The sequence below is a fragment of the Mizuhopecten yessoensis genome, unplaced genomic scaffold (assembly GCF_002113885.1).
Source record: "Mizuhopecten yessoensis strain PY_sf001 unplaced genomic scaffold, ASM211388v2 scaffold2329, whole genome shotgun sequence".
Classification (NCBI taxonomy): domain Eukaryota; kingdom Metazoa; phylum Mollusca; class Bivalvia; order Pectinida; family Pectinidae; genus Mizuhopecten; species Mizuhopecten yessoensis.
Genome location: NW_018404492.1, coordinates 2068124 through 2093738, shown reverse-complemented (window position 1 = coordinate 2093738; position 25615 = coordinate 2068124). Strand labels below are relative to the sequence as shown.

At 36.2% G+C, this 25615-nt stretch overlaps 1 protein-coding gene across 2 annotated transcripts in view; it reads right to left on the bottom strand.

The window, feature by feature from the left end:
* Window positions 1–25615, bottom strand: part of LOC110445597 (AT-rich interactive domain-containing protein 3A-like) — a 62571-nt gene that overhangs the window by 6953 nt on the left and 30003 nt on the right. The window contains exons 4-6 of one of the 2 annotated variants that reach the window (XM_021490277.1): window positions 2796–2979; window positions 2349–2560; window positions 1990–2070 (exon numbers count right to left, since the gene is read on the bottom strand). In XM_021490277.1, the coding sequence (XP_021345952.1) occupies window positions 1990–2070; window positions 2349–2560; window positions 2796–2979 (477 nt within the window). The remainder of the gene's footprint in view (window positions 1–1989; window positions 2071–2348; window positions 2561–2795; window positions 2980–25615) is intronic. The other variant, XM_021490278.1, reaches the window with a different exon arrangement.

The window sequence follows — 25615 nt, the reverse complement described above, 5'->3', positions numbered from 1 at the left end:
TCAAAACAATTACATTATAATTTGAAAATTATTTCAAAGTGATATTGGTATTGGTATCATTAAATAAACAAATTAGAACCTGAAATGTGATAGTGGGGAGAGAGATCGGGAGTTGGCCCTCCTCGTTCTAGCTGTCTGTGTAACTCCCGTGGTTATAAAATCCATAGCCTTTTCTGTTAAAGCATAATGCTCTAAATATTTAGACAAATAAATAGCATAGAGGAGTATCTATTTCACCCGATATTGAAATCTGAATCTCGAGGTTCCTCGAGTGAGCAGCTATGATGGGTTCTAAAGAGGAGCCCCTATTGGTATTCTGTGATCCCAAACCGGGTCAATTGGGGGGTACATTTCATCTGCTCCCTCCCCTCCAGACTCACTGTCCCTCCCTCAGTAACTGGCTCTACAATTAACGATCTCATGTTTTTTTACACATCTCCAGATCACAGTCAAAAATCAAACCTATTTTCTCCAATTCACCGCACTAAATGATTGGGGAATCGATCTACGGAGTGGCTGTAACGTCCCGCGCCGTGACTGCTCAATAACACAGCTATTATACTCCCGGTAGGGTTTGTTTGGCAGCAGCCTAATTGAGAGTGTTAAATGTATGAAGCTATTAAATTAAAGGTCTAAAAATCATTTTCCTGCTTATAGCCAGCCATCATATTATTTTAACAATCCATTGCAGAGATTTATTTAGCGTATTATGTGGGGTCTCATTACTCGTCATCTAATCCCTTGACACGTGATCCGGGATCCAGAAATACCAGGTGACTGGGCAAAGCCTATGATTTGATACGTTTTTATGACAAAGCATTGGACAGCATAAATAAGATGAAAACGGAGATAACTTCCGCGAGTCGAATGAGCGATTACCTCTTATCATGCGAAATTCAAATTCACACAACTGATATATCCGTTAGATTTTTAACACAGGAACAACTGATATCAAAAGTACAGTATTACTGATTTGATCCCGAACAGAAATTAAATAACTATTAGTTTAAAAAAAATATCCCATTAAACAATCTACATTGGTTTAACCATTAATAACGTAATTATGTTTATTTTTGTGACTGTAAACAGGAGATTCGATTGCGGTGAGTTAGGTGCGACGATAACTCGCCTCGACTCATTCCTCACCCAAGACACCCTCACTTAGATTTAATAGATGAATCAAAAAGATTACCATCTCATATCCATTTTTTATAAATTTCGATGTACGAGGGAGCTCCATGGCCATGGCAGGATAGATTCAAACATATTATCTCTGACAAAAACCATTCATATCATGTGACTATTTACCACCGATACTTGTGTATTAAACTGGTCGTATAAAGATGTACAGTCCTCCATTTAAAAAATAATGATAATAATGATTTGTGACACAAGTATTTAACGTGTACTTTGGTAACAAACCGATAATAACTACTCAAGATCTAATAACTTTTTTTAATATGAAAGTATAGTATTCATTTTTTAGAAGGTAATTCCATTTTTTCCCCTCTTGTTATAGAAATATTGAGATAAATTTTAATTAATGTTTGCAGTGATTAGTTTTGCTCAGTTTTACTCCGTAATACAGTCTCTTTCCCCTAACTAAAACATGCCTTGTTCCCCACAAATGACCAAAAACTGAGGAATATGTTTCCAATTTCAATACATTTAATGCTATTTTCCCCCCATTTATTAAGGAACAGGCTGTTGTAAAATTAAGGCAACAAAAACATTGGTTTGTGTGTTAAATTGAACACAAATTTTATCTCCAAGGGAAACTAAATTATCAATATATATAACCCTGATCGAGAAAACTTTTTTCTGAAGCTTTGATTTACTCTTTCACCACTGTAGACCATAATGAACTCATCCAGATCAATGCATGGTTGAGTTTATTAAAGTTAAATGGGAGTGAAACGGTTAGTGACATGAAATAACAACAAAAAAAAGCCTGAGAAAGAAATGAAGATGTGGCGTGGTCCTACTTACAGAGTTGGTGTGCCTGTAGTTGCCACAGTTTCTGTAAGCTTGTCAGTGGTGATCTACGGTCTGCATTGGAAAAAAATCCAGCTTTCAAAATGAAATTTATATTCAAATCAGAATGGTATCATAAAGAACTAGTCTTGATGCTATATAACTGACCTTTACAATTTATTACTGAATTATCACTGTACGCTTTTACATCACAAACATATTATGTCAGATACTGCTAACAAAAGACATTTTAATGATTAATTTAATCAAATCTGATTTTTTTGCGAAATCATGATTTTTTTTGCGAATGACATATTTGAAAACTTTAACGTCAGATCCAAGTGTTTAAACTGTGAGAATAAAAATGTACAAACCTGATGTGCTGCCTCCAAATTTACCATTAAGTAGATTTCCGTTCAGGTGTGGGTGATGGGCTGTTGGGATCAGGGTTGGTCCAGGTGAAAGGTCATAGCCATAACTTGACCTACGACCTTCACGTCTATTTCCATCAATTGCAGCTTGAAGCTCCTGTGGAGAGCTCAATTTGAGCTTCTCACATTCGTAAGGATACAGGTATTTCATGTATCTGTAAATGCAAAAAGTTTAGTATTTGTTTTCAAATATTCGGTATTCCATGTATATTTTAATACAAATAATTGAGTATTTTCAAATATTAACTACCAAGAAATGTTTTTTTAAAAACATCTTTGAAAAACAATCTTACTGAATCAAGAAATTATTTAAATACAAAATTTTGATAATGAAAAATGAATAATTTTATTTTAAATCTTATAATTACAAGAACATAAGTAAGTTCTTACTGAGTTCTGAGAGTGAAAGCCGCACTAGTAATGGACGAGGGGAGATTTAAACCCTTTGTAATTTCCCTCCAAAGTTTCTTATTAATGACTTCCACCAAGCCTCCTTTTGATACAACCAATCGGAAGAGCTCATACAAGTCAAGTGTCTGTTTTGCCATGATGGGGATTCTGTTCACTGGGGTTCCTGGAATACATGAAAAAACGAAAATTGTTATTCAAATACAACAGAAAGAGAATTTATTGAAGTTTTATGTTGCTATTCTATATATTTGTATATTTATGTGCATATGATACTCGCTTCTTTGTGCATAAAAAGCTGTTCAAACTAAAAGCAAACAAAAATCATACAGATCTCTTTTTGATGTAATTTTAAAGGATTTGAATATTTTATAGGAGCAGAATTTCTTTGTGATACAATTTTGCTGTTAATTTGTAATTAATTTCACACTAGTGAATCTACAATCTTTCATTTCGTATCATCAATGCCGGAGCTATGATATCGTTTAGGACTGTTTCACAGCATTTATAAGCAGTGTCAGTTTGCAAAACGATTTCATCAAGAAGAATAAAATTTCATTCAAAGGAACTGGCTGTTTGGGGGTCATTGTTGTGTATTAATCTTGATGGGGAAGCTGCCTTAATCAAATGTAATGCCGAGTCACATATCAAGATCTAATTGTAAATGACATGGGGGAAATTTTTCCATTTTCATTTTTATTATCTGAGTCATTGATTTTTCAATCATAACAAGATTTTGTGTTCTAAAACACATAACATTGATATCAGTGACATCACTCATCATCAGTTTCAGCAGGGTCTAAAAAACAACACAGTCTTTTCATTTCATCTTGTTTCCATGTAGGTTTATTAAATCAATAAACCGTCTCCTATTGTAATTATCCGTAGATATCACCATCCCCTCAAAAACACACATAAAACTGCTCCAGCATCTCCGTATAAGATACAGCTATCGGTACATCACATTTCCGATCTGTCATCAAAGTAAATCAACACAGCATCTCGCCAAGTAACGGCTCCGGAGGTTTTTCACCAATTTTGTTTTTACATTAGAAGTATATCATTTGATATTCTTAATACCACGATAGCATGACAGGAATCCATGTTCACCTATTTGACAGACTCCAGTTCCCCATACACCTCCATATTAAAATATTCATCGTCTTATGCTTAATAATCGGTAAATCTGAGTAGCTTACGCGACGGCAACACCACAACAAAGACTAGATAAACATCACATGATCACATATAAATTCCAATATTGATCCTTCAAAATCAGAATTCCTCAACCTTACTTCTAATGATAAATTTCATCATTTATTCAGAAGTCTAATGTATCTTGGCCAACAGTGCGTATGGTATAAAAGTTACTATGAAAATAAATTGCTGAATAAAAAAATAGTTGGTTGAGAGGTGGAATCCTGTCCCTGAGGACGTGTGAAACAGATGATAAAATCAAAACTGCCATGGTTAATTTATAATAGATCAATTAAAGCCGTTATTACAAATCATTTACACTCCAATCCAGATCTACTCCCACTAATGGTATTAAATGATGAGTTTCCATAGGGCAGCACCCTTGTAGAGTGCACAAATTAATAATTCAATCCTGATGAAGAGACAATTTTTCCTGGATAACATGAACTTAATTGGTGGTTTTTTGAGCCAGGTCCCAGTAAATCCCAGTAATGTTCTGGTGTTATAGAATCTATCCAAAGAGTGGGGGAATTCTTACAGTGCTGACTTAGATCTGACGTTCTACCAACACAAACGAGGCGGGCATGCAGGGACTGGGGAGGGGCTGTTCTTAGAGCAGGGGAAATCTAAATGAAAGTTTTCAAGGCTATAGGTTGATCTAGGGGATGGGGAGGGAACACTGACAGAGAAAAGACGTTCTGGTGGAAGGGAATGCCTTCAGGGGGATGAGATACAGAGACAGATGACCAAGGCAATGAGATTCCATTATAAGGATGGTGTTCTTCATTTGGAGGTTCTAGAATGTGGAGAAAGAGGAAACTCTGAGCTTAAAGGATACTGGGATGGAAAGAACTTATTCTTGGGAACAGGATTTTAAACAGGGAAAAAGAGTTGTTTGTGGGGATATGGTACTTTCTGTGCAATAATTAGATTGCAAAGCTTTGAGTGAAGGGAACTAGAAAAGAGGAGGTGTCTGAATTGTGGGGAGGAGACACGAAATAATTACAAATGTGATGACAGGCCAATTCCATAGCACCCATAAGGCTTGACTCTATAATCCTGACTAATCACCCGGCTGATTTTATAGTAGGAGTACAGTACATTGATGGACTCAATTGACTTTCATTAATCAATGACATTGACTCAGTGTTTTGTATAGCTGCATTTACTCTGTTGTTGATACTTAATCAATACAATTTACAAAATAAACCTTGATTCCAGAATTGTAATTGCTCAATTAACCCTAACAAATCAATGAAATTCACAATGATAGCCATTCTTTTCACGTGAATCCACATTTATTCATCAATATCAGCTGAACAAAATCTATCTAGTTTAGCTCCCCAAGTGGTATGATTACTAGAATATCAAGCAACAATCCGACCATACACAGCTTGACATATAACTGGTTCTGAGACGCCCTGAAGCTTGTGACGTCGTCACCCAATAAATATTCATGCCTTCCCGACCATCATTGTAACGCTACAATTAAGCATCTTGTTTTATATTGTACCAGTAGCGACTGATACTGCACATTAAACTAAGACATCCGTTACCCTTGTCAAAGGTCGGCTGTCAGCCAGACTCCAGTCTACCAGGGTAGGCTTTGTTGCCCCCCTATCACCATTCCTCAAACCTCTCACCAATGTGGCAAAAGTTGATTAAAAATCAAATGTCTATATAGGCACCTGAACAGTATCACAGACAGCAGGAGTGATTAATATTTAACACAATTCATAATTACTCATCATCAAGAAAATACATTTTCATTCACTGTGTATAATAACTTGATGATTGACCTAGCTAATTAATTACTCTCCCCGACACTAGTATTGTAGCACTATGTTACAGCAGAATGACTAATCACCTACTGAGGCTGTTTGTATTAAGGATAAGACAATCCACAGTACAAATATATCCAAGGGAAAGAACTCTGTTATAGCAAAATAGTCTTTTTCTGTCCAAATTAAGATATTGACATTTGTCAGTGGGGTTTTTTTTGCCTTTCTTTAGAGATGAAAACAGGCTGCTTCCCCTAGCGAAAAATGCTTTATTTTCTTAAATGAAGAAAAAAATGAGGAGTATTTCCAAATTTCAATAAAAAAAAATGCTTGAATTCCCCAATTCATGTAGAAACAGGCTGTTGTAAAATTTATGTAGAAAAACTCTCGTATTAAAAAACAAGTGTAAAATTCTGAATAAAAATTTGGATTGTTTCATTTCAACTTAAATCACAGAAAAACTAACTATTAATGTATATTTATCAGATGAGATAACATCAGATGTATGTATGTGACACTAGTGGGTGGTTGTACCTGCCAGTCCGCCCCTCAGTCAGTGCTAGTCCACCCTAGCTAGATCTCATCAGATACCACTGCCACGGGAGGAAATTATACGGCAACATTCACATCATTATGTTTGTGAAAGTTGTTCTCAAGTTTACTAATTTATTGACAGTGAAAGTTCAAATTCAGTATTTTTTCCAATTATCAGTGCATGATATCTGTGTATATCTTAAGATTTGACAGCCGTATCTGACACGGCAATCACTTCCTCGGAAAGATTAGCTCATTGTCAAAGACCAACCCTTTCTGCCAGCTCTTGTCATGAGTTCATGCCATTAGCAAACTTTTGACCTCGTGTTTAATTCAAGTTTAACTGCAAATAATAGAGAACTTGTACAATTAGATCCCAATCAGTTTAATGAAAGTTGATAAACATCTTGTTTACAATGTTTTAGAAATTCTCCATTCATTGAAACCCACACCTCCTGACCTAACTTAATGACAGACTCCAAAGAGGTATTTCAATTAATCAAAACATTCTGATCACTTGAGCTGAAAATGCATTAATCGGTAATTGTGTTGTTAAAGATCGGGGGGATAAGATTGAGGAGAAGTTTCGGTAAAGTATGGACACAGTGTTAATGTGTGACACGGTTATTCATCATCATCTACGCAAGGAACGGGTGAACAGGTACACGAACACAAGCCCAGGACCAATTAAACACCAATATATTTGATATCAACCATTACAATTTTAAATATACATGCATTCAGGAAATGTATACCAATTTTTTTTTAAGTGTTTTAATTTTCTATTTATTTCCTTTAATTATTTATAAAAACTTTGTCCATGTATATCTACTAAAGTAATTCATTTAATTTATATATGGATTCGGAAATCCGTGCCACACAAACCGGGTGGTCTTGGACAACTGGCTTAGGTGTAATTGAGAATATCCTGTACAGCGCTGATTCCAATCCCCTTCACATTCTTCATGTAACTACTTAGTGTGTCATATTTGATCATCAGTGATTAAAGTCTTGATACTTAAAGTAATGATTTACACTTATTAAAGCCGAGACAAAGCTTGACATACCTCACTGCAGACAAATAGTGAAGGTCGATCTGGTCAAACTTGGCATATTAGTGAAATGTTTTGTCCCAGATTACTGTACTTTTTTTTTTTTTTTATCTCTATAACATGTGGTACCGATATTTGAAAGTTTTTAATCTATTTTGAATTTTTGTCATAAAGTGACAAGTATAGTATTTACCTATAACAGTTAAATGCCAGTTTCTGAGCAGGCTTGATCCAAATATACATACCGATACTTGATATACAGCGATTAACTTTATCAAAATAAATTAACCATGTCAGTTAAAGCAGAGAGAATATAAAGTTAAATAAACAAAACAAGGCACTTTCCAATCAGCCACTGGACCCCGTCTCCCATGGCGGCATGTTTGCTTTTCAGCAGCTTAAGTTATTAAGTCCCTCGGGGCCAATGATAACAGACCAGGAGGGGACACACTGTATCACAATGTCAGCCCAGAGGAGATTTACTATGGTAAGCCGACCAGAATTGAAATAATATTTCTCCACATCTCAACATGTTTTCAAACATCCTTGGAGTAAGTCTTGTAAATGTCTTCAACATCCAGGGTTGGATTGCACATTTTGGAATGAAAACATTGGAACCAACTAGATCTGATCAGCCTGGAGGAGACTTACATAGACACATGTGGCAGTTAGAGAGGAGAAATAGTTTGGGCATGTTTAATATAGTCTACAGCTGTATAAATCTCTCAAAACGATTTTTTAATTCAAGTTTCAGACTCGATCAAACCATACCGATTAACTAGGGCTAGATAGCCTGCCTATTCACAGACAATACAATGAAGGAAAAAACAAATTTGTGCTTGAATTAGTCCAGAAATATTTGTTTTAATTTGATTTTATACCAAGTGCATGGTCCTTTTTTTGAAAATATCACCTATTAATTTATAAATATATATCAATTTTCTATTTATAACAACCAGCAATATATAACCACTATCCAACTAATTGAATTCTTCATGGTAATTATAAAATGAATAAAATTATTTTTATGTTAGGTTATGACATATGTCTAGTTACCTGTGTTTGATTAAAAGTGCAGAGTACCTGCTGTAGTGCTACTGTCAATCGATTATTGAGATGCCCAGTTAATTGATATTGATACGAAAGTTAAGTGATGTTGATGATAAGTAAATAATTTAAACACATTCTTCGACATTGAACTGATGTGCTTTAGTCGATCATTTGATGATACAACTAATGAATATTGTAACGCTTGTAAATGTATTGAACACAAGGTTGAAGGAGTGTATCCTAAAATTTAAAAAAACAGTCCTAAAAGAGTAGATTTACAAACATGAACAGGCTTTTTGACTGGAGGTGAGGGTGATTATTACACCAGAGAGACTCACCATTTTGGATCTTAATACATTTAGTATTTATTATCTGTGAATTTGCTCAACTGTTCCAATAGTCTAAGATCAAATGATTTCATTCATCTGAAAGAACAGTTCAAAAGATGTCTTTTAAAAGTGTTTAGTTTTACCTAGGTGCTAGTTGAGCACATGTTATTTGTGTTTTTAATTTTTTAGCATACAGAATCTCCCCCATGGAAGTTTCAAAGGTTGGCAAGTATAGCAAAGTGAGGTCCTAGATAAGACGTTTTACTGTATATCTACCTCAGGAATTGTTTAACTCAATACCCAATTCATAGACTTGTACATTGTATATTCCGGTCTACTGGACCTTGTCTACAGGCCGTTTTTCTTCATTTACAAGTATTAAAACATTCACTTTGAAAGTTTCTGATTGAGTGCATATCTAGATATCTGGCGTTGTTAATGATAGTATGGGTTATGGTATGTATAATTCATTATCACCTATTTTGTAATCAGGCAGTATGACCTGTGTAGTAGGCTGTTAATAGCTGGTTAATTGTTGGGGCGCCCTTAACAAAAACATTCATTATGGTTAGGCTTCCCCAGCTGTCGCCAAAGTCTCGGAATGAAATACAAAACTATTCATGTTGAAATTACAAATAAAACCCTCTGCACAAAATGTTATAATTCTTTTTCCCCGGAATGAAGTTTTCATGACCGAGTACGTAGCTAGACCCGACAACTTTTCAAATTCAAAGACGTTTTGATGTCTTTGCACCAACTCAATAAATATCATACAAGTAAAACCATTTTTGGCCATTCCAGTTCCATTTGTTATAGTCTACAGATAAGTTTAACACTAATAAATGATGTTTTGAGTGGCACTTTCCACTCCATAAAACCACAGTAACACCCTCCAAACTTAAATTTTCCGTCACATAAGCATCTCCAATTTGGGATTCTGTTGGCATAGATACCATGTTATGTTTCCATTAGCTGTCACAGGATGTAAGTATAAGACTGTCCTGTACCGCAAGGTGTCACAACCCTCCCAGTCAGCACCACCCAAGGATGTTTACGCATAGAGTGCAGCTAGCCTCTCAAAGTTCAAGAAAAATGTTCCAAGTTTATATGTGTCTAAATTGAAGTCGTGTAGATGAAGGTATATAACAAACAAGGAGTATTTACGGCACAAAATTTTAACAATGTGAGTTAAAACCCTATATACCTATCATGTGGCTGGGCCGACTATTGCTCATAAGTGTTGATTCCTTTCACCCAGGGGAAATCACCTGACATTCGTATCAAACTTTGCCAAGTAAAACTTGCTAATTACATCTACGGCCCATTAAATTCTCTTTAATGGAACAACAATACTATAGTTCATTGGTGTTCATAGCCTGCTTATGTCTCCAGGAAGTCTTAATCCAAATTGATGCTTAGGGACAGTGGCATGGTAATAACCCGATAGAATTAGGCTGATTAATTTCGCAATAGTTACAGGAAAGCTAGCTTCAATTAGCTGTCCCTTTTGGTTTGGTTTAATAATGTCAGTAGAATAGAGATGGTAAACTAGATCACAGTTCAGGCTCTAGCTAACACCTTACTTTCTTGCCCATTCCAAATTATCTGCTGGTATAATTCAATATGGATCCCAATTAAAGCAATTATAGGCTCCTTACTCCCCACATTTAGAGGGCCAATTGCACGCATCTGTGTTCCCAGGCCAAAACACATTCTCTTCAATCTTAATTCAACTTCATCACTTGTATTCTAACTTTTTTCACATTTAAAATTTTCATGAACCCAAGTGCCAACACAAGTTGGATTTTGTTAAATTGAACCAATTCTGTTCATTTTTCCTTCCATTTTCTACGACTTGCACACCTGTATAATTATACTGGAAAAAGAAAGTTAATTCTGCAGCATGGAGTGGGGTAAAAAACCTCCATATCACAGCTCTATCCCGGAATTTGATTATATAATTGTATCGTTGGTACCAATTTCACTGTATTGGAACTATTTCACAGCCTCTGGCTGGTAAATTGTGTTGATAATCTCCGAGAAACAATCTGATATTCAGGCCCAATTCTACACTGGTTTTTACCTCAGAAACTTAAATGTTGGTAGATAAAAAAATCCTGTAAAATGTACTTTCTTTCACGAGAAAATATTAAAGTTGAACTTCCAACACTTAAAAATATCAATATTTTTAAACGTTTAAGATTATAGAAAATAAAAAAATAAATTTAAAATTTGTTCATACATTTGCTTTTAAAAACAATTTTATTTGCTATAATTTGAAATATATGTGTCATGCAGTCTCTGGTGTTTGGTCAAAGATTTCAAAAAAAAGGCAGAATTAAAAATCCTTTTTTTAAAATGGATGTATCAACCAGTCTAGACATTTTACATAGGATTGTTAAAAAAAGATCACTGAATTTTCGAGAAGTTTCTGCTTAGGGATTTGAAAAACAGAATAAACCTAATTTAGTGTTTAAGACTTGTGTTGTCGTTTGTATAGTAAATATCCCTCCTCAGACTTCCCTGTCAGCTCTGTAAACCTTTCCCGTAGACTTCAGCTGAAATGACATCATCTGTCTGCTAAACATCACGTTTTAAGATACATGTATTCTTATTTTCTAACCTGCTTTCATGTCAAACTTGCGCCTAAGAAAAATGTTAAAGAAGGAAAAAACACCCATTAAAGTGTCGTCTCCAAGACAATTTTTCAGAATAATCTCCAATTTCAGACACCGTTTTGTTATTGAAAAATAACAGCTATTTCCAGCGAAGCAATAGCAGAAACAAAATTTATGAAGTTTTGATGTAAATGAGAATTCAGCAGGGCCCTTTGGCCTATGTCCAATAGAAGGTGTGAAGTTAAGGTACAGGCTATTACAGTGCTGTGGTAGAGGAGGAGGAGGCTGAGGTGGAGTCTGACAGTACCTGTTAAGGCTTACTTTATATCCCAGAATGAATCTCCTTCAGGGCCTCCCTCACACACTAATGTAATAGCGGATTGGGGCCAACCATATGGAAAGCAATTTCACCTCTCAGGATGAATAAGATCAAAATTGTGTTGATAGGAGGCCATGATGAACTCTCTCCCTAAATGGATATTTATTGCTGCTCAATAATTTAGTAAGAGGTGTTATCAATTTCTCCAGCCCGGGACATCAAACACCTTGTTGTCTGATTACGCCAAATTCATCCAACTTATATGAAAACCTGCCAAGTTGGCCACATCAGAATCGAATTAGACAACAATCAAAGGAAATCGTAATTCAATGAAGGGAGAATAGCGGAATCAATAGGCTCACCACTTTATCCTCTACACACTCCAAGTGTAACATTCTCATTTTCTGGTTGCTCTCGTAAAATGGCTAAGAAAGTTAGAAAAGTCACCCATTAAATTTGTGTGTAATATCTGTAATAGATCTCTGTCGGTTCGGTAAATGGACATTGAGGCTGTGCTCCACACGTATTCACACCCGGTCCCTGAAATCTATGGTTATTACTCTGCTTCCGAAGAAAGCCTGGTACATCGTCTGTAGGCAAAGGCCACCTGTCAACTCCACCCAACCAAATACTTCATTTATTTGTAGACGTTTTACCCCATCTGACCAGACCTCTCATTCCAGTGATCGCCGCACAAATAGCCTGACCCGTAGTGACCACCAAACAAACAACAACTGACCAAAAGAGACTGCTGGTTTCAGTAATAACCAGCAGAATATGCAGAGGATACAGAGCAGAAAATGGAGACGAAGGGGGTTTAGTTACCTCCCTTTACAGTACTGACTAGCGTCACAGCAGAAACTAGGAAGGGGTATTAGTTACCTCCCTTTACAGTACTGACTAGCGTCGCAGCAGAAACTAGGAAGGGGGATTAGTAACCTCCCTTTACAGTACTGACTAGCGTCGCAGCAGAAACTAGGAAGGGGAGTTTAGTTACCTCCCTTTACAGTACTGACTAGCGTCACAGCAGAAACTAGGATGTGACGTTGTCTAACAAAATTAGACGTAAATTAAAAAAAATCCAATAAATGTTTCATGCTTTTATGTTTGGCCACAGGAAGACTATCAAATGTCTGACCTTGAATGTCTGACCTTAGAAGATAGTCAAGCATGCAAAAACCAGTTAACCAGCGAAGTGGATCCATTACCTTAAACTGCCCAGGGGTTTCAAGCTTTTGAAATACTCTTATGATATTCACTGTTCTACTTTTCAGCTTCTATTAAACAACAGTTTAGGTTTTACTTTTAGAAAATTTGTATTATTCTATTTATAAAATGAACGTTGTTTCCTCTCTTTAATGCTAGTCTTTCATTGAAATTGATTAATATTCATGTCACTATATACAAAATACTCAGCAAACACAGTTACCCTTATACAACTGTATTAAACAAATATCAATAGTTCAATGCGAAACAAAAACAGTCACCCTTATATTTACAATATATTAACATAATCATGCAAAGAACATCAATAGGTTTATTGAAGAAGACGACATTCCTTTTTTTAAATTACCAAACTAACATTTACAACTGTTGAATAATTACTGTAGCTGACATATTGCCAACTTTGATGCTGAATGTACATTGTATACATTTTATATTGATAGCACTCAGATGAGAAATTAACAGATTGTTCGATATCTAAATTATCAATGATGATATATGTACCAGTTCGAAAAACTGTCATTTAAATAAAAGATGTCTTTTACATTTCTGACTAGAAGCTACGCTCCACAATCATTCGATGAAAACACAATAAATACGACTCTATACATTGAGGATAAAATATTTATATCGGATAAAATCAATAACATGATTTGTGTCTGTTTATACCAACAATAATCCCAACAAATGTATTTTATTAGATCCGTGTATAGAGTTCTCTGCCCCGATAAATCACCTACGTCCAAAGTCTTTCCAATGCAAGTTCATGATCAAATAAATGTCACAGTTTCACTGGAAGAATTGGAGATGGACCCTTTTTCATGTGCAAACAGATGTTGTTGAATCGGACCCGCATCAACTAATGTAAATGGCGGAAATGAAGGCTCCAGCTACCACCTAAGCCTTGCTCAGTTACCAACAGTAGATGCCACAGGAGACACTCCACAAATATTCCATTTTCCTTGTATTAGCTTTTTAACACAATTTATAAAACAATTCGGCTGATTGATTTACTTGTAATGTTGATATAATACAAGGCCTAATGCATAAGTGGCACCTCCGTCGCAGTATCATTTAATGTTGAGGGATATTTGTGCGACCTCTGTATTAATTTAAGAAACAGAAACCAATGAGGGAATAGTCATTCTTGAGCTCTTGTCATCTTTAATGTCATCCTCAATCATCCTTATTTCATTTCTTATCATCAACCCATAAAACTTAATTACAGTACCAATGATTATGAGATTTTTGTGGATAGGGGGATCTATAATAGGAGTGTTGGCCTGTCCCGGGAGACGCTTGGAAATCCGAGGGGTATGAACGGGAGAAAACAGACCTAACGGCTTGTCTTAGCCTATCAATTTGATCCAAATTACTTGACACCTTTGTAGGGATGGCACAGCTGAGACAAATGCTGCGAGATCTTGTCACTTCCCATTGATATACTGAATCAAGCTGTCATTGGAAAAAAAAAATCCAAATGAAACTATTTTGTATGATATCTGCAGGCAGTTGACAATGCTGGTTACCCTTATAGTGCTGGAGAAACACAAAAACTTTCATAGAGCTGAGAAGATGCAGCAACTCCTAAAAGGAAACACAGAAACCCTTATAGTGGTAAAGAAATACAGAAACCCTTATATGGCTGAGAAAATAGGAAAAACAGAAACCCTTTCAAATGCCCTGGAAATACAGAAAACCCTCACAAGGTTGATGAACATACAGCAACCTTTATATTTCTGAGGGAATACAGAAACCCTTACAAGGCTGAGGGAATACAGAAACCCGAACAAGGTTGAAGAAATACAAAAAAAACTTACAAGACTGAAGAAACACAGAAACCCTTAAAATGCTCAGAAAATAATAAAACCCTTATCCAGGTTGAGGAAATGCAGAAACTCTTACGAGACTGAGGGAATACAGAAACCATTACAAGGCTGAGGGAATACAGAAACCTTTAAAGTTCTGAAGGATACAGAAACTCAAACAATACTGAGCAAATACAGAAACCCTTAGAATAATGAGGAAAATTAATACAGAAACCAGTACAATGTTAAGGAAATAACAAAACTCTTATAAAGGCTGATAAAATACAGGAACCTTTAAAGTTCTGAGGGATACGGAAACTTCACAGTATACTGAGGAAATACAGAAACCCTTAGAATAATGAGAAAATACAGTAACTCGCAGCATTCTGGAGACGTTTCCTGCTGATCTGTCCTAAGGCTGTCTCTGTTAGCTTTACGCCTCCCCAGTGACTCGAGTGTTAATTAATAACGGTCACTGACCCTCAGTCATCATTAATTGTGAACTATCAATTCAAATTTTTGCACTTTATGTAGAAGGTGTGACGTTGGAGACTATGACACTGCTGTCTGGGTATATGACGGTGTGAACTGTAGATAAATTACAAGGCCCACACTCACTCACCATCTGCAGGGCAATTTTTTTATCAACAAATCACTCACCAGTATCAATGATAGTATCGTCCTAAGTGAGAATCTATTAAATTTATCAATAAAAGACACCATTTAATAACCTAACATTTGTGTGCTTTGATCACATGCAGTGGATATGTCAGTGTAATTGTTGGCGTATGTGATTCAGCACTATCTACTACCAATATCAAATACAATCGCCACTTCAATAGATTTAATTGTTTGTAAATGAAAAACCATAATTTTATTCTGAAAAAAAGGAAAGAAAAATAATAAAGGCCTCTTTTATTTATTAGTCCCATTTAAACTATATCCTTGATTTTGAGAAAGAAATACTGTTAGTAAAGACCAAATAAATCGGTTCATGTTAAAAGGACGTAGAAATTAAACTGAAATATTGAACAAGAACACTGTTATAATCATATCATTAGGATCAATAAAGGTATGAAGGATTTTGTTATACAAACTATGATAAATTCAATTGACTTTTTGAGATAATTTGCTTAATTCAAACAAAGATATATTAGCATCATTTGTTGTAAAATGAAGATTTTTCCAAAATACAGTATCTAATGACAGAGGCACAGTGCTTGCTGGGTAATATATGGCCCATTGGGTAATTATGTGTTAAGGACTTGAGATAAAATCTATACTGAGGAGCTGTCCAGCCTACTTTAATTGTTACACAATCATGTGTAAATGTCTAGCTGACACTAAGCTGGCAATAATTAATCACACTGTCCAGTTTCCGTCCCACTGACCAATGGCACAGACCTACATTAAAGTGTAAGCTAAAACCAATACATTCCCCTTTGGCATGCAATCATAGACATGTCACTTATTTAACAGATCCTATCAGCTGATCCTCTTTATCATCGGAGGGTAATGATGGGGGAGGAGTAGGGACAGACTGGCCCTTCCCCACAGCCTGATAACCCCCCTGTTTATCTGGATACAGACCATTGGCTGTCACTGATCCATGTCACCGATGATTCTGCGGTCAGTAAGTATGGCCCTGATGGACAGCAGCAGTTAGAGATCATTAATTGGTCCTAATTTGATATTTTAACATTAATTGACCACAACAGGCTGACTGACCAATATGGTTATTTACATATCAACGGGTCAAGTAGGGAACATCTCTTGTTAAATGTGCATTGACTCATCTGGAAAATTTGACACATAAACTTGATGTTGATAAAACAAAGCTATTTCTTTCATTTTAAATTAAACATAGGAATTTTTTGTTATAGACGTTTTTTTTAACAATAATGAACTTCATCTTCATAAATCGTATTCTAATTCAATTTCAACAAAGCTGCTGACACTTAACTGACAGCACACACATGCTAGCAGAAAGTCATGAACAGCTTTTGTTGTGTAATAAGACAACAATAGGTATAGGGCCAGTTTGGGATTCAAACCAAGAATCTTCATAATCTAAAAAGACATTCCGATGTGCGAGTTGATAAATTGGAGCAAGAACATCATACTTGATGCATGAGTAATTTTTGGAGTGAGACTAGATATATTAGAAGTTGTGGGAGTGAGGTTGGACGTGTGAGTAGTTATGGGAATGAGGTTGGATGTATGAGCAGTTATGAGAGTGAGGCTGGATATATGAGAAGTTGTGGGAGTGAAGCTAGATATATGAGAAGTTGTGGAAGTGAGGATGGATAAGTGAGTAGTTTTGGGAGTGAGGCTGGATGTGTGAGTAGTTTTTCGGGCAGTGAGAGGAGGTTAGTAGAGGGGGGATAATTCCACATACTGGAATACCTATAGCTACAATATAGGATGGAAGTGTGGTAATGTTGATATACTGTAATAAATACATGGGCAACAATGTTTAGGGAAGTCGGGCCTCCATGTCAAGTACTTCAGCCTGATATTTATGTCCGTGCCATGGAAATTTCTTTGAGCTTGAGAAAATGCAAAATGGGAATTTCGAGTGGCAAGCAAGTGTATTACAGCATAAAGTGTTGCCATATCACACAAGATGGCTGTGTAGTGGATACAGGACCTGTATTTCATTAATACGCGGGGATTTCAATGTTCGCGCTACCAGATGTATGCAAGGGGAGCCACCAATGTGCACATGCAGAAGTGACAGTGTCCTAATCTGTCTGTCATACCAGGGGGATGTATCAACTATGCCGGCCAGATATCATAATAATTCCTACTTAATTTGGACCATGTGCTTCAATAAATAAGAGTAGAGCCCCACGCCATTGACAGTAATGTCTATAGAATTATGTTGATTGCCCGCGTCACTATCCGCACACATTTTACTGCTTAGGAGCCGACATATGCAGCATGCACCACTCCAGTCAAGTGCCATTATCAAGTATTATGTAATCACGCAATTACGGTATTTATAAAGCCTAACCAATCAACATATGTATGCATTTGAAAAGTGGGAGGGGGAGAAATCGGAGGGGCAGAGGTAGGTCATACACCTGACAAACGCTGAAGGATATAACCTTACAATTCAAATCTTCCAAATTTCATGCAGGTAAACTTTACCAATTTCAGTTTTAAGAGATCTTTATTAATTCTAAGATACTTAAACTCTGCCAAATAAATTTAGTCAAAACTATTAACCTTATATAAAACAAGGATTTTTATGCACAATCTGAAATCTATTAAGTTCTACAATTTTTCAGAGCTGAAATACACTTAGTTTTAAAGTCAAAATTATAAAAAAATATATAAGGAAACACAAGCACTTTTGAAATTTATTATTTATTCTACAAAAACGTCGGAAACAAGTTTTGTTAGAGTCAGCAGGAAATTACAACTTAGGAAAATAACTTAAGTATAAAATCTAATTGTGGTCTGACATTGAAATATTCGGATTTGTGGAGAAAGTGATGTACTTTCTACATTACAGTACAGGTGATCACACCTGAGAAGGTATGACAAGTTTAATGATATCCAGTCCATCAATAAACTCACACTAGAACAATTCTCTTAGATACCATGATGCCCACACCTTGTATATTAAATTTTAAGCATTATCTAAATTTTCTCAACATTTGTATCGGCAAATGCGTCATTTTTTCGTAAAGAGACTTCAATCGCTGCAAAATTTATGACTCCATTTTTATAGAAATATATCACCATTTGACATAACAAGGCAAATATTTACACCTAAAATGCTCCAAAATTACATCAAACCATTTTTACAGGCCCCAGTATCCCACCTAAACTCCCGTTGAAATCCTGAAACGGGTTGAGATTCTCTGACATTTTGGCATTAAAACAATTTCCATGTAGATTTACAATGATTTAACTTGATTTCCCTCCACTGGAGGTCGGCAGAACCCCCCCAGCAGCAGGGAGGCAGGGCAAGAGAAAGAGTAGTGCTAATCAAATTATCCTATCATTCGCCTGCATGTAGGTTATGACAGGCGCATGCTCTGATAAAGCCCACATATTGTTGTTTTCCTGGGTAATTATCGTGAAACGATTCCAATACTTTGTTGTTTTTCTTGCTTAATTACGGTAGATGGTAGAGTTATGGGTCTACACAATCATCATTATATAAAATTAAGGTTATTCTGGGATATATATTAATTAGCGTAAATCTGGCACTTGAGGAGGTGTTGTACATTACTGTACTGGCATTCGTATCAAAATAATCCCATTGCCACTACGCCTTGACACTGGTGCTGTATTTGTGTAGATGTCACTTAATTATCAGCATCATCAACAGGGGCCTGGTTCTACTGTATTTCTATCTTCTAATCAGAGTTATAACATCCCATACCATCACTGCCTGGGACCCCCACCCCCTGGGTGTTAATATCATAACACTTCTAGGGAATTAGGTTAGCCCAGCATTAAAGTTTGTTGTCTCTTCTGAAACACAAGACTGGACAAACCACATAGTAACCTAGTATGATGGGGTTACGTTCCCATTTTTCACCCCACACCTTCCACCCATGCCAAGCATCATCACATAACCATTAACTAACTTTGATTTGCATCAAGTTCAAATTATTTTTTGCATAATTTATAGAGACAAAATAGCTAGGTTTCCAGTAGATTTAAAAGCAGTTTTTCAGCAAAACTGCATTGTGCTGCTAAAATCATTTCTGCAGCATTAAATTCTTTATAAGACATAGTTATCAAAAAATCCTGTAAGTCTAAACTATCAAAGAGATGAATTCTTTGTTCAGTGGAGTTTAAAATGACACATTAATATAAATTTGATATACCCATTGTTCTATATCTTTTTATATCTTTAGTACAAAAAGTAAACTATTATTTTTCATGAATTTTTCATATCATTCCATGATTTAACATAGCTAGAGATTTAGATTTTTTATTATAGAATGAATATTGAATATCAACCTTACAGACAGGTTACTTGACTATAACAGATCCAATTTGGTCTTCCCGTTCATTTTGATAAAAGAAGACCTGCAGGTCTAATCAAAATAAGCTGGTCAAAACTATTAGCTGGTCAAACAAAGATGAGAAAAGGAACCTTTTTATAACATGTCTTTACTTGTATTGGATTCTGAAATAAAAACATCAATAATAACAGGTTCTGAAAAGATATTCTTGATCTAGAAGTTCAAAACTAGATGATAATAGTTTCAGACAATACACAATACAACTGTTCCATGTTGTTAGATGGAGCCTGTCGTGAATACTGTATATTGGTGAAAATTAGCCCTTATAGAAATGAAGACTGGACCTATTTTCATGAATCTTTGCTCATGCTCAAGCATGGTGCTCAAATTAAATTTCTTGTAACTTGCTTAAATCATGTGACATAATCAAAAAGTAAAATGTTCAAATTCAAATGGTATTCAGCTTTGAATCTGCCCCAAATTGTTCCAAATCACTGACAAAATCTGATTTGTTTGATTATTTTATCACTGGAACAAGAATTGGACTTGCATGAGCACAGAATCTGGGTTTGAGCGTGTTTCATGAACAGGGCCCCTGGTTTGGATTGGGAATACAAGTGGAATGATCCTTTACGCCCCTGGCTTGGATTCAGAACATTAGTAGAATGATCTGTATGTGGGTTTATAAGTCACACCTGTACTGGTAGAGGAGGTGTAGAGATATAAATGTGATGCCCACTACAGCAGAGAAAATGTATCTAATTCCTGTTATGATGTTATCTGTCTTATTAGTAGGTGGTCCTCATATTTCTTACAGCTGATAAACCTGTTGTGATTTCTCCACTATAATAACACCATCATGTGGTCACTTTATAAGAAAGTGGAGCAGGGTTTATCAGAAGCATAAGAATCGGGTATTAGATTACCTTGATATAAATCAGCTACACGCAGCCAAATCTTAACATCTGAGAAACACTGGAGGAATACATTCTATTTCCCAGATACACAGGTCACCATCAAAGGATGATTAATCAAGATTTCAAAACCTGCAACTCTCTCGTACAAATCATTTAGGACATTAGGGGGTTAACATCTAAAAAAACAAAGGGTGAGGTACATGTCTATAATTGTTGCTGTATATGATAGACTTGGGCGATTGAATGTTGGCATCTTTATATCACTGGCAAGTCAGCGCCTAGATTAACCCCTAGATGACCTCTATCGAGCTTCACAATGTGAGAAACATCTTTTCATAATGGTCTATAATGGCTGATGTTTACATATGATCTATATACGCAGTATTATCCCCCGATACAAGCTCTATATTGTAATGAGTCTTGCTTTCATTAGCCTTCCACCCCCTACCCCTGCCCACTCCTCACCAGTCCCTGTAGACCTATGTTAATACAGTAGATTATTAGTCTGTATCCTTCATCTCACCAACATGTATAATCTAGGTATTGATGAGAAATATTTGTCTATACATTGACAAGAGAATCACAGAAATCAGACTCACACAGACAATAAGATATTCTGATGTTTGTTTTCTACAATCAAAATCAGTTCTATTAAAATAACCTTTTATTCATAGAAAGAAGTTTTCCTTCCTGAAAATAAACCACTATTTTAAAGAGGATTTTAATACATATAAATTCTGCCAAATGTTTTACAGCTTGGCCTCAATTATCTAAGCTGCCAGCACCAATCCAGTTGTCCCACTATCCAGTGTCTTTAATCCAGCCAACACTAATTTAGATGCTGTAATATCAGGCCAGTGTTTTACTGAGAATAAAAAAATGGCTGGATTACCTAGTGGGAATGAAGGTGGCTGGATTATTTATTAGAATAAAGTTGGCTGGATTGTTAATTTTAACAATTTTTTTCTGATCAAAACAACAGAAATACAACAAACATTCTTAATCTTCAAACCCTTTATATTTCCAGTTATTGTAATGAAGAAAACAAAAGACATCCAACTGTACAGAATTCTATGTCAGTAGGAAATATCAACAGTCAGCACACTGTCTAAGATCTCTCAATCTTCACCTAGCATCTCTATATACACTTAAGTTTTAAGTTCTTCATTGAGAAAATTTCAAGCATATCTAACCCAGAGAGATAATTCTCTTACAGACGTCTATTCCCCAACATTAACACAGGTAAAGGAAGCTATTTAATATCATTACTATCAACTTAAATTTAAGTCATATTGATATTTTAAAAAACATTTGATACGTTTAAGTTGTTCTGTAATGTATGTATAAAATTGCGGTGCAGATTTAGCGAGCGATGTCGCAATGGCTACACGCGCCAGCAGACATGGCGCGGACCTCTAGTGTGTATCAAAATATATCTATTTCATATACCCGACATATTCAAATATGATTCCAATAGATACACATTAGCATCCATCCTAAATAGGACTAATAGACATTTTTAAAACTTCTTTTTATTTCTATATAAATCACCACTTCAAATGGCGTATATTACATTAGTATCAAAGGGTCTGGATCTTATCAGGCCAAACATCAAACAGTGCAGTTCAAATCTAATTTCACATTTCACCTGTTAAAGCTTGTTTTTGGATATCTTTATGACAAATATCAGATTTTTTCTAATCAAAATTTGATATATTAAATCCGATAAAAATCTGCAAAATACAAATCAGAGATTTAATGTTTACTGAAAAGTTTTTACTTTTGCAGGAATAATGTTGAAATGTTTTAAATTAAGAAATGATCAAGTAAAACGTTTTTGTCTGGTTATGTTTAATACACCTACTTAACACAAAACTGCAGCATATAACCACAAGAAATTAAAATGGTAATTCTTTGTGCAAGGACAGGCGGGATAGGATGAGGACACCAGTGAGGGCGGGATAGGACAAGGACACCAGTGAGGGCAGGACAGGACGAGGACACCAGTGAGGGCGGGACAGGATGATGACACCAGTGAGGGCGGGACAGGACAAGGACACCAGTGAGGGCGGGACAGGATGAGGACACCAGTGAGGGCGGGACAGGAAAAGGACACCAGTGAGGGCGGAACAGGATGAAGACACCAGTGAGGGCAGGACAGGACGAGGACACCAGTGAGGGCAGGACAGGACGAGGACACCAGTGAGAGCGAGACAGGATGAGGACACCAGTGAGGGCAGGACAGGACGAGGACACCAGTGAGGGCGGGACAGGACGAGGACACCAGTGATGGCGGGGGACAGGATGAGGACACAAGTTAGGGCAGGACAGGATGAGTACATGAATGAGGATGGGACAGGATGATGACACAAGTTAAGGCGGGACAGGTTACGACACAAGTTAGGGCAGGACAGGTGAGGACATGAGAGGATGAGGACACCAGTGAGGGTGGGACAGAACGAGGACACCATTGAGCTCGAGGGTGATGATCATCCTCATCTTATCACATGTCTATGCTCAGTAAAATTCTAATTAATCTTAATTCTTTTTATCACGCTGGTTAAATCTGTCTTTTATTTCTTTTACTGGAGCAACTTTCAACGACACCGCCATCTCTGATTGCAGGGGAGAGACAGTTTTTATTTTTCCTACACCCCAAATCTATTAATACGCAAGTAATTCCATTTATGTGGTTCCAAGAAATTTGGAATAACAGCAAAACATTAAGTTTTACAGTTGTAATCATGCAACTCTGGAGTAAACAGTTAGTGGAAATTCAATTTAGGCCCGTTTGATCAATCACTAGATACATTAAACGTGAATTTGGGTGAACATTTAGAATCCACGTGCAGTAATCAACAAACCAATCAGGAGCATTGGGCACCAGCCATGTGACCTTGACCTCCCACCTTGACCCCTTCAGTGAAGTCATTAACATTGTCCAAGTTTTACAACAGATAACATTAGTAACACAAGTTCCCTAATGTTCAATCACCAGACAAACAAAATATCCAATAAAAACACAACAGCATCATGAAACATTCAGGCTGTTGACGAGCAGGCCCTTCTTTGGGAAAACAGTTATATCAACACAAATAAAAGTTGTTACATGTAATATTATTTTCCGACATCTAAAACTTTCTGATTTCACGGAAGGAAAATTTGACAAACACCAAGAAAGTACTTAATTATTTTACACAATGTACCAAGTACAACTGGCCAAGTATCAAGGCTGGATCGATTTGTTTGAAATGTTTTAAACAAATGCTAAAGTAGAAAGCTTTTAAAGGAAACTCTATCCACTGAACTATTTATTTCTGGTGTATTTTGGCCACATGGTAAGGTCGACCTGACCAGACAGATTTCATCCAGTAAGAATTCTCCTGCATATTTCAAATCTAAACATCCTAACTCTCTTTTAGCACTTTGCAAAAGTAGAAATACTTGGCTACCTGTTACTAGCAAAGGTTTTATTTATCAATTTTAATACAAGTCAAAAAGATAGAAATAAATGATGAAAAAAAAAGTTCTCTCTGAATATTTTTTTTTATCTTTTAATAAAAATTGTATACGCAGCATGTCATGTTTATGCAGCTGAACACTCCCATTATCAAAAGTCTTAGTGGCCAAACCTTTTGTTTCCAGGGAAACTTTACCCAAGATGTTAGAGATTGGCTACAAATCCCAGGAATCCAGTATGGCCATCCCCCTGATATACAGTGATAAGGGTTTTGTTTTCATTACAGATTTGAGGCAGACAAACGTTGTGGGTCCATGGTTTGATTTGATTGAAGGTGAAGAGGGTGATAGTGATGACAAGTTAACACACTGACTGCAGCCCCGGGAACAGCAGCAGTACCACCACACCCCCTCCCCGCCAGATTAATGGCCGACTCTGAATGGATATGACTTTTGGTGGAAACGTGAGAGTTTACTACATGTGTTGGGTCTAATTGTAATGTCTACCCAGTAGGAATTATGGGATTTCAACAGGCACACTTCAGATATCATGTGACACTTTCCAGAAGACCTGAGTCTGCCAATGACAGTTTCCTGATTTAAGCTTCAATAACTACACATTAATTTAGCTTCTGTGAAAATGTTTTCGACACTTTTGTGACTTTGCATGTTGTAAAAAACGTTACAAATAATAACTCTTAAAACTGATTTTTGTATTTATATACACAATTCCGACATTAGAAGTGAGAAAAACACAGAGGCCAAACCTAGTCCCGATCTTGAATCTGCTCGCCATGGACAATCAATCACATCGCTCACATTATTACTGGGTTTGTGCTCTGCAGTGAATTATTATTCTCCAAGAAACATGATCTGGATCATTATAACAAGAACAAAAAGCAGAATGATAATCCCTATACGTACAAACATATGGTGACATTAGGATAAAAATATTAAGTATTAAATAACAAGTTAACACATCCTATACATCTGATACATTTTTTATAATTTGAATTACATGTTAACCAGATCAGATACACAAAATCCAAACCGATAGATTTCACAATGCCTTAGTTTTAACTGTTGTAATAAAATACACTTGTATTATAAGGTTTTTTGGTTACAATATTCCGACATTTTTATTATTTTTCTGCATTGTCATGATGATAACAATATGACACTCCACAGTTAGTCGATTGGCCTTCAGGACTGTTAAAGGACCCTCTTGTTTGTATTGTTAGTGTGACTACATATGTCGCTGATGAGCATGAATGGTCTGGTACTGTACACACATGTATGCAGGCCCCTTGAGGTGTAGCACCTTGTCCCTGTAGGGACATTACCGAAGTAGCACTGTGAGTGACACCAGACTTGCCTCAGTCACTCTACAATCCAGTTCCATGTGCTTCAATCACATGACTGATGTATGTCACTGTTAGTCACATGACTTACAAATATCAGTTAGTCAAATGACTTACGAATGTCACTGTCAGTCCCATGACTTAGTCACATGACTTACATGT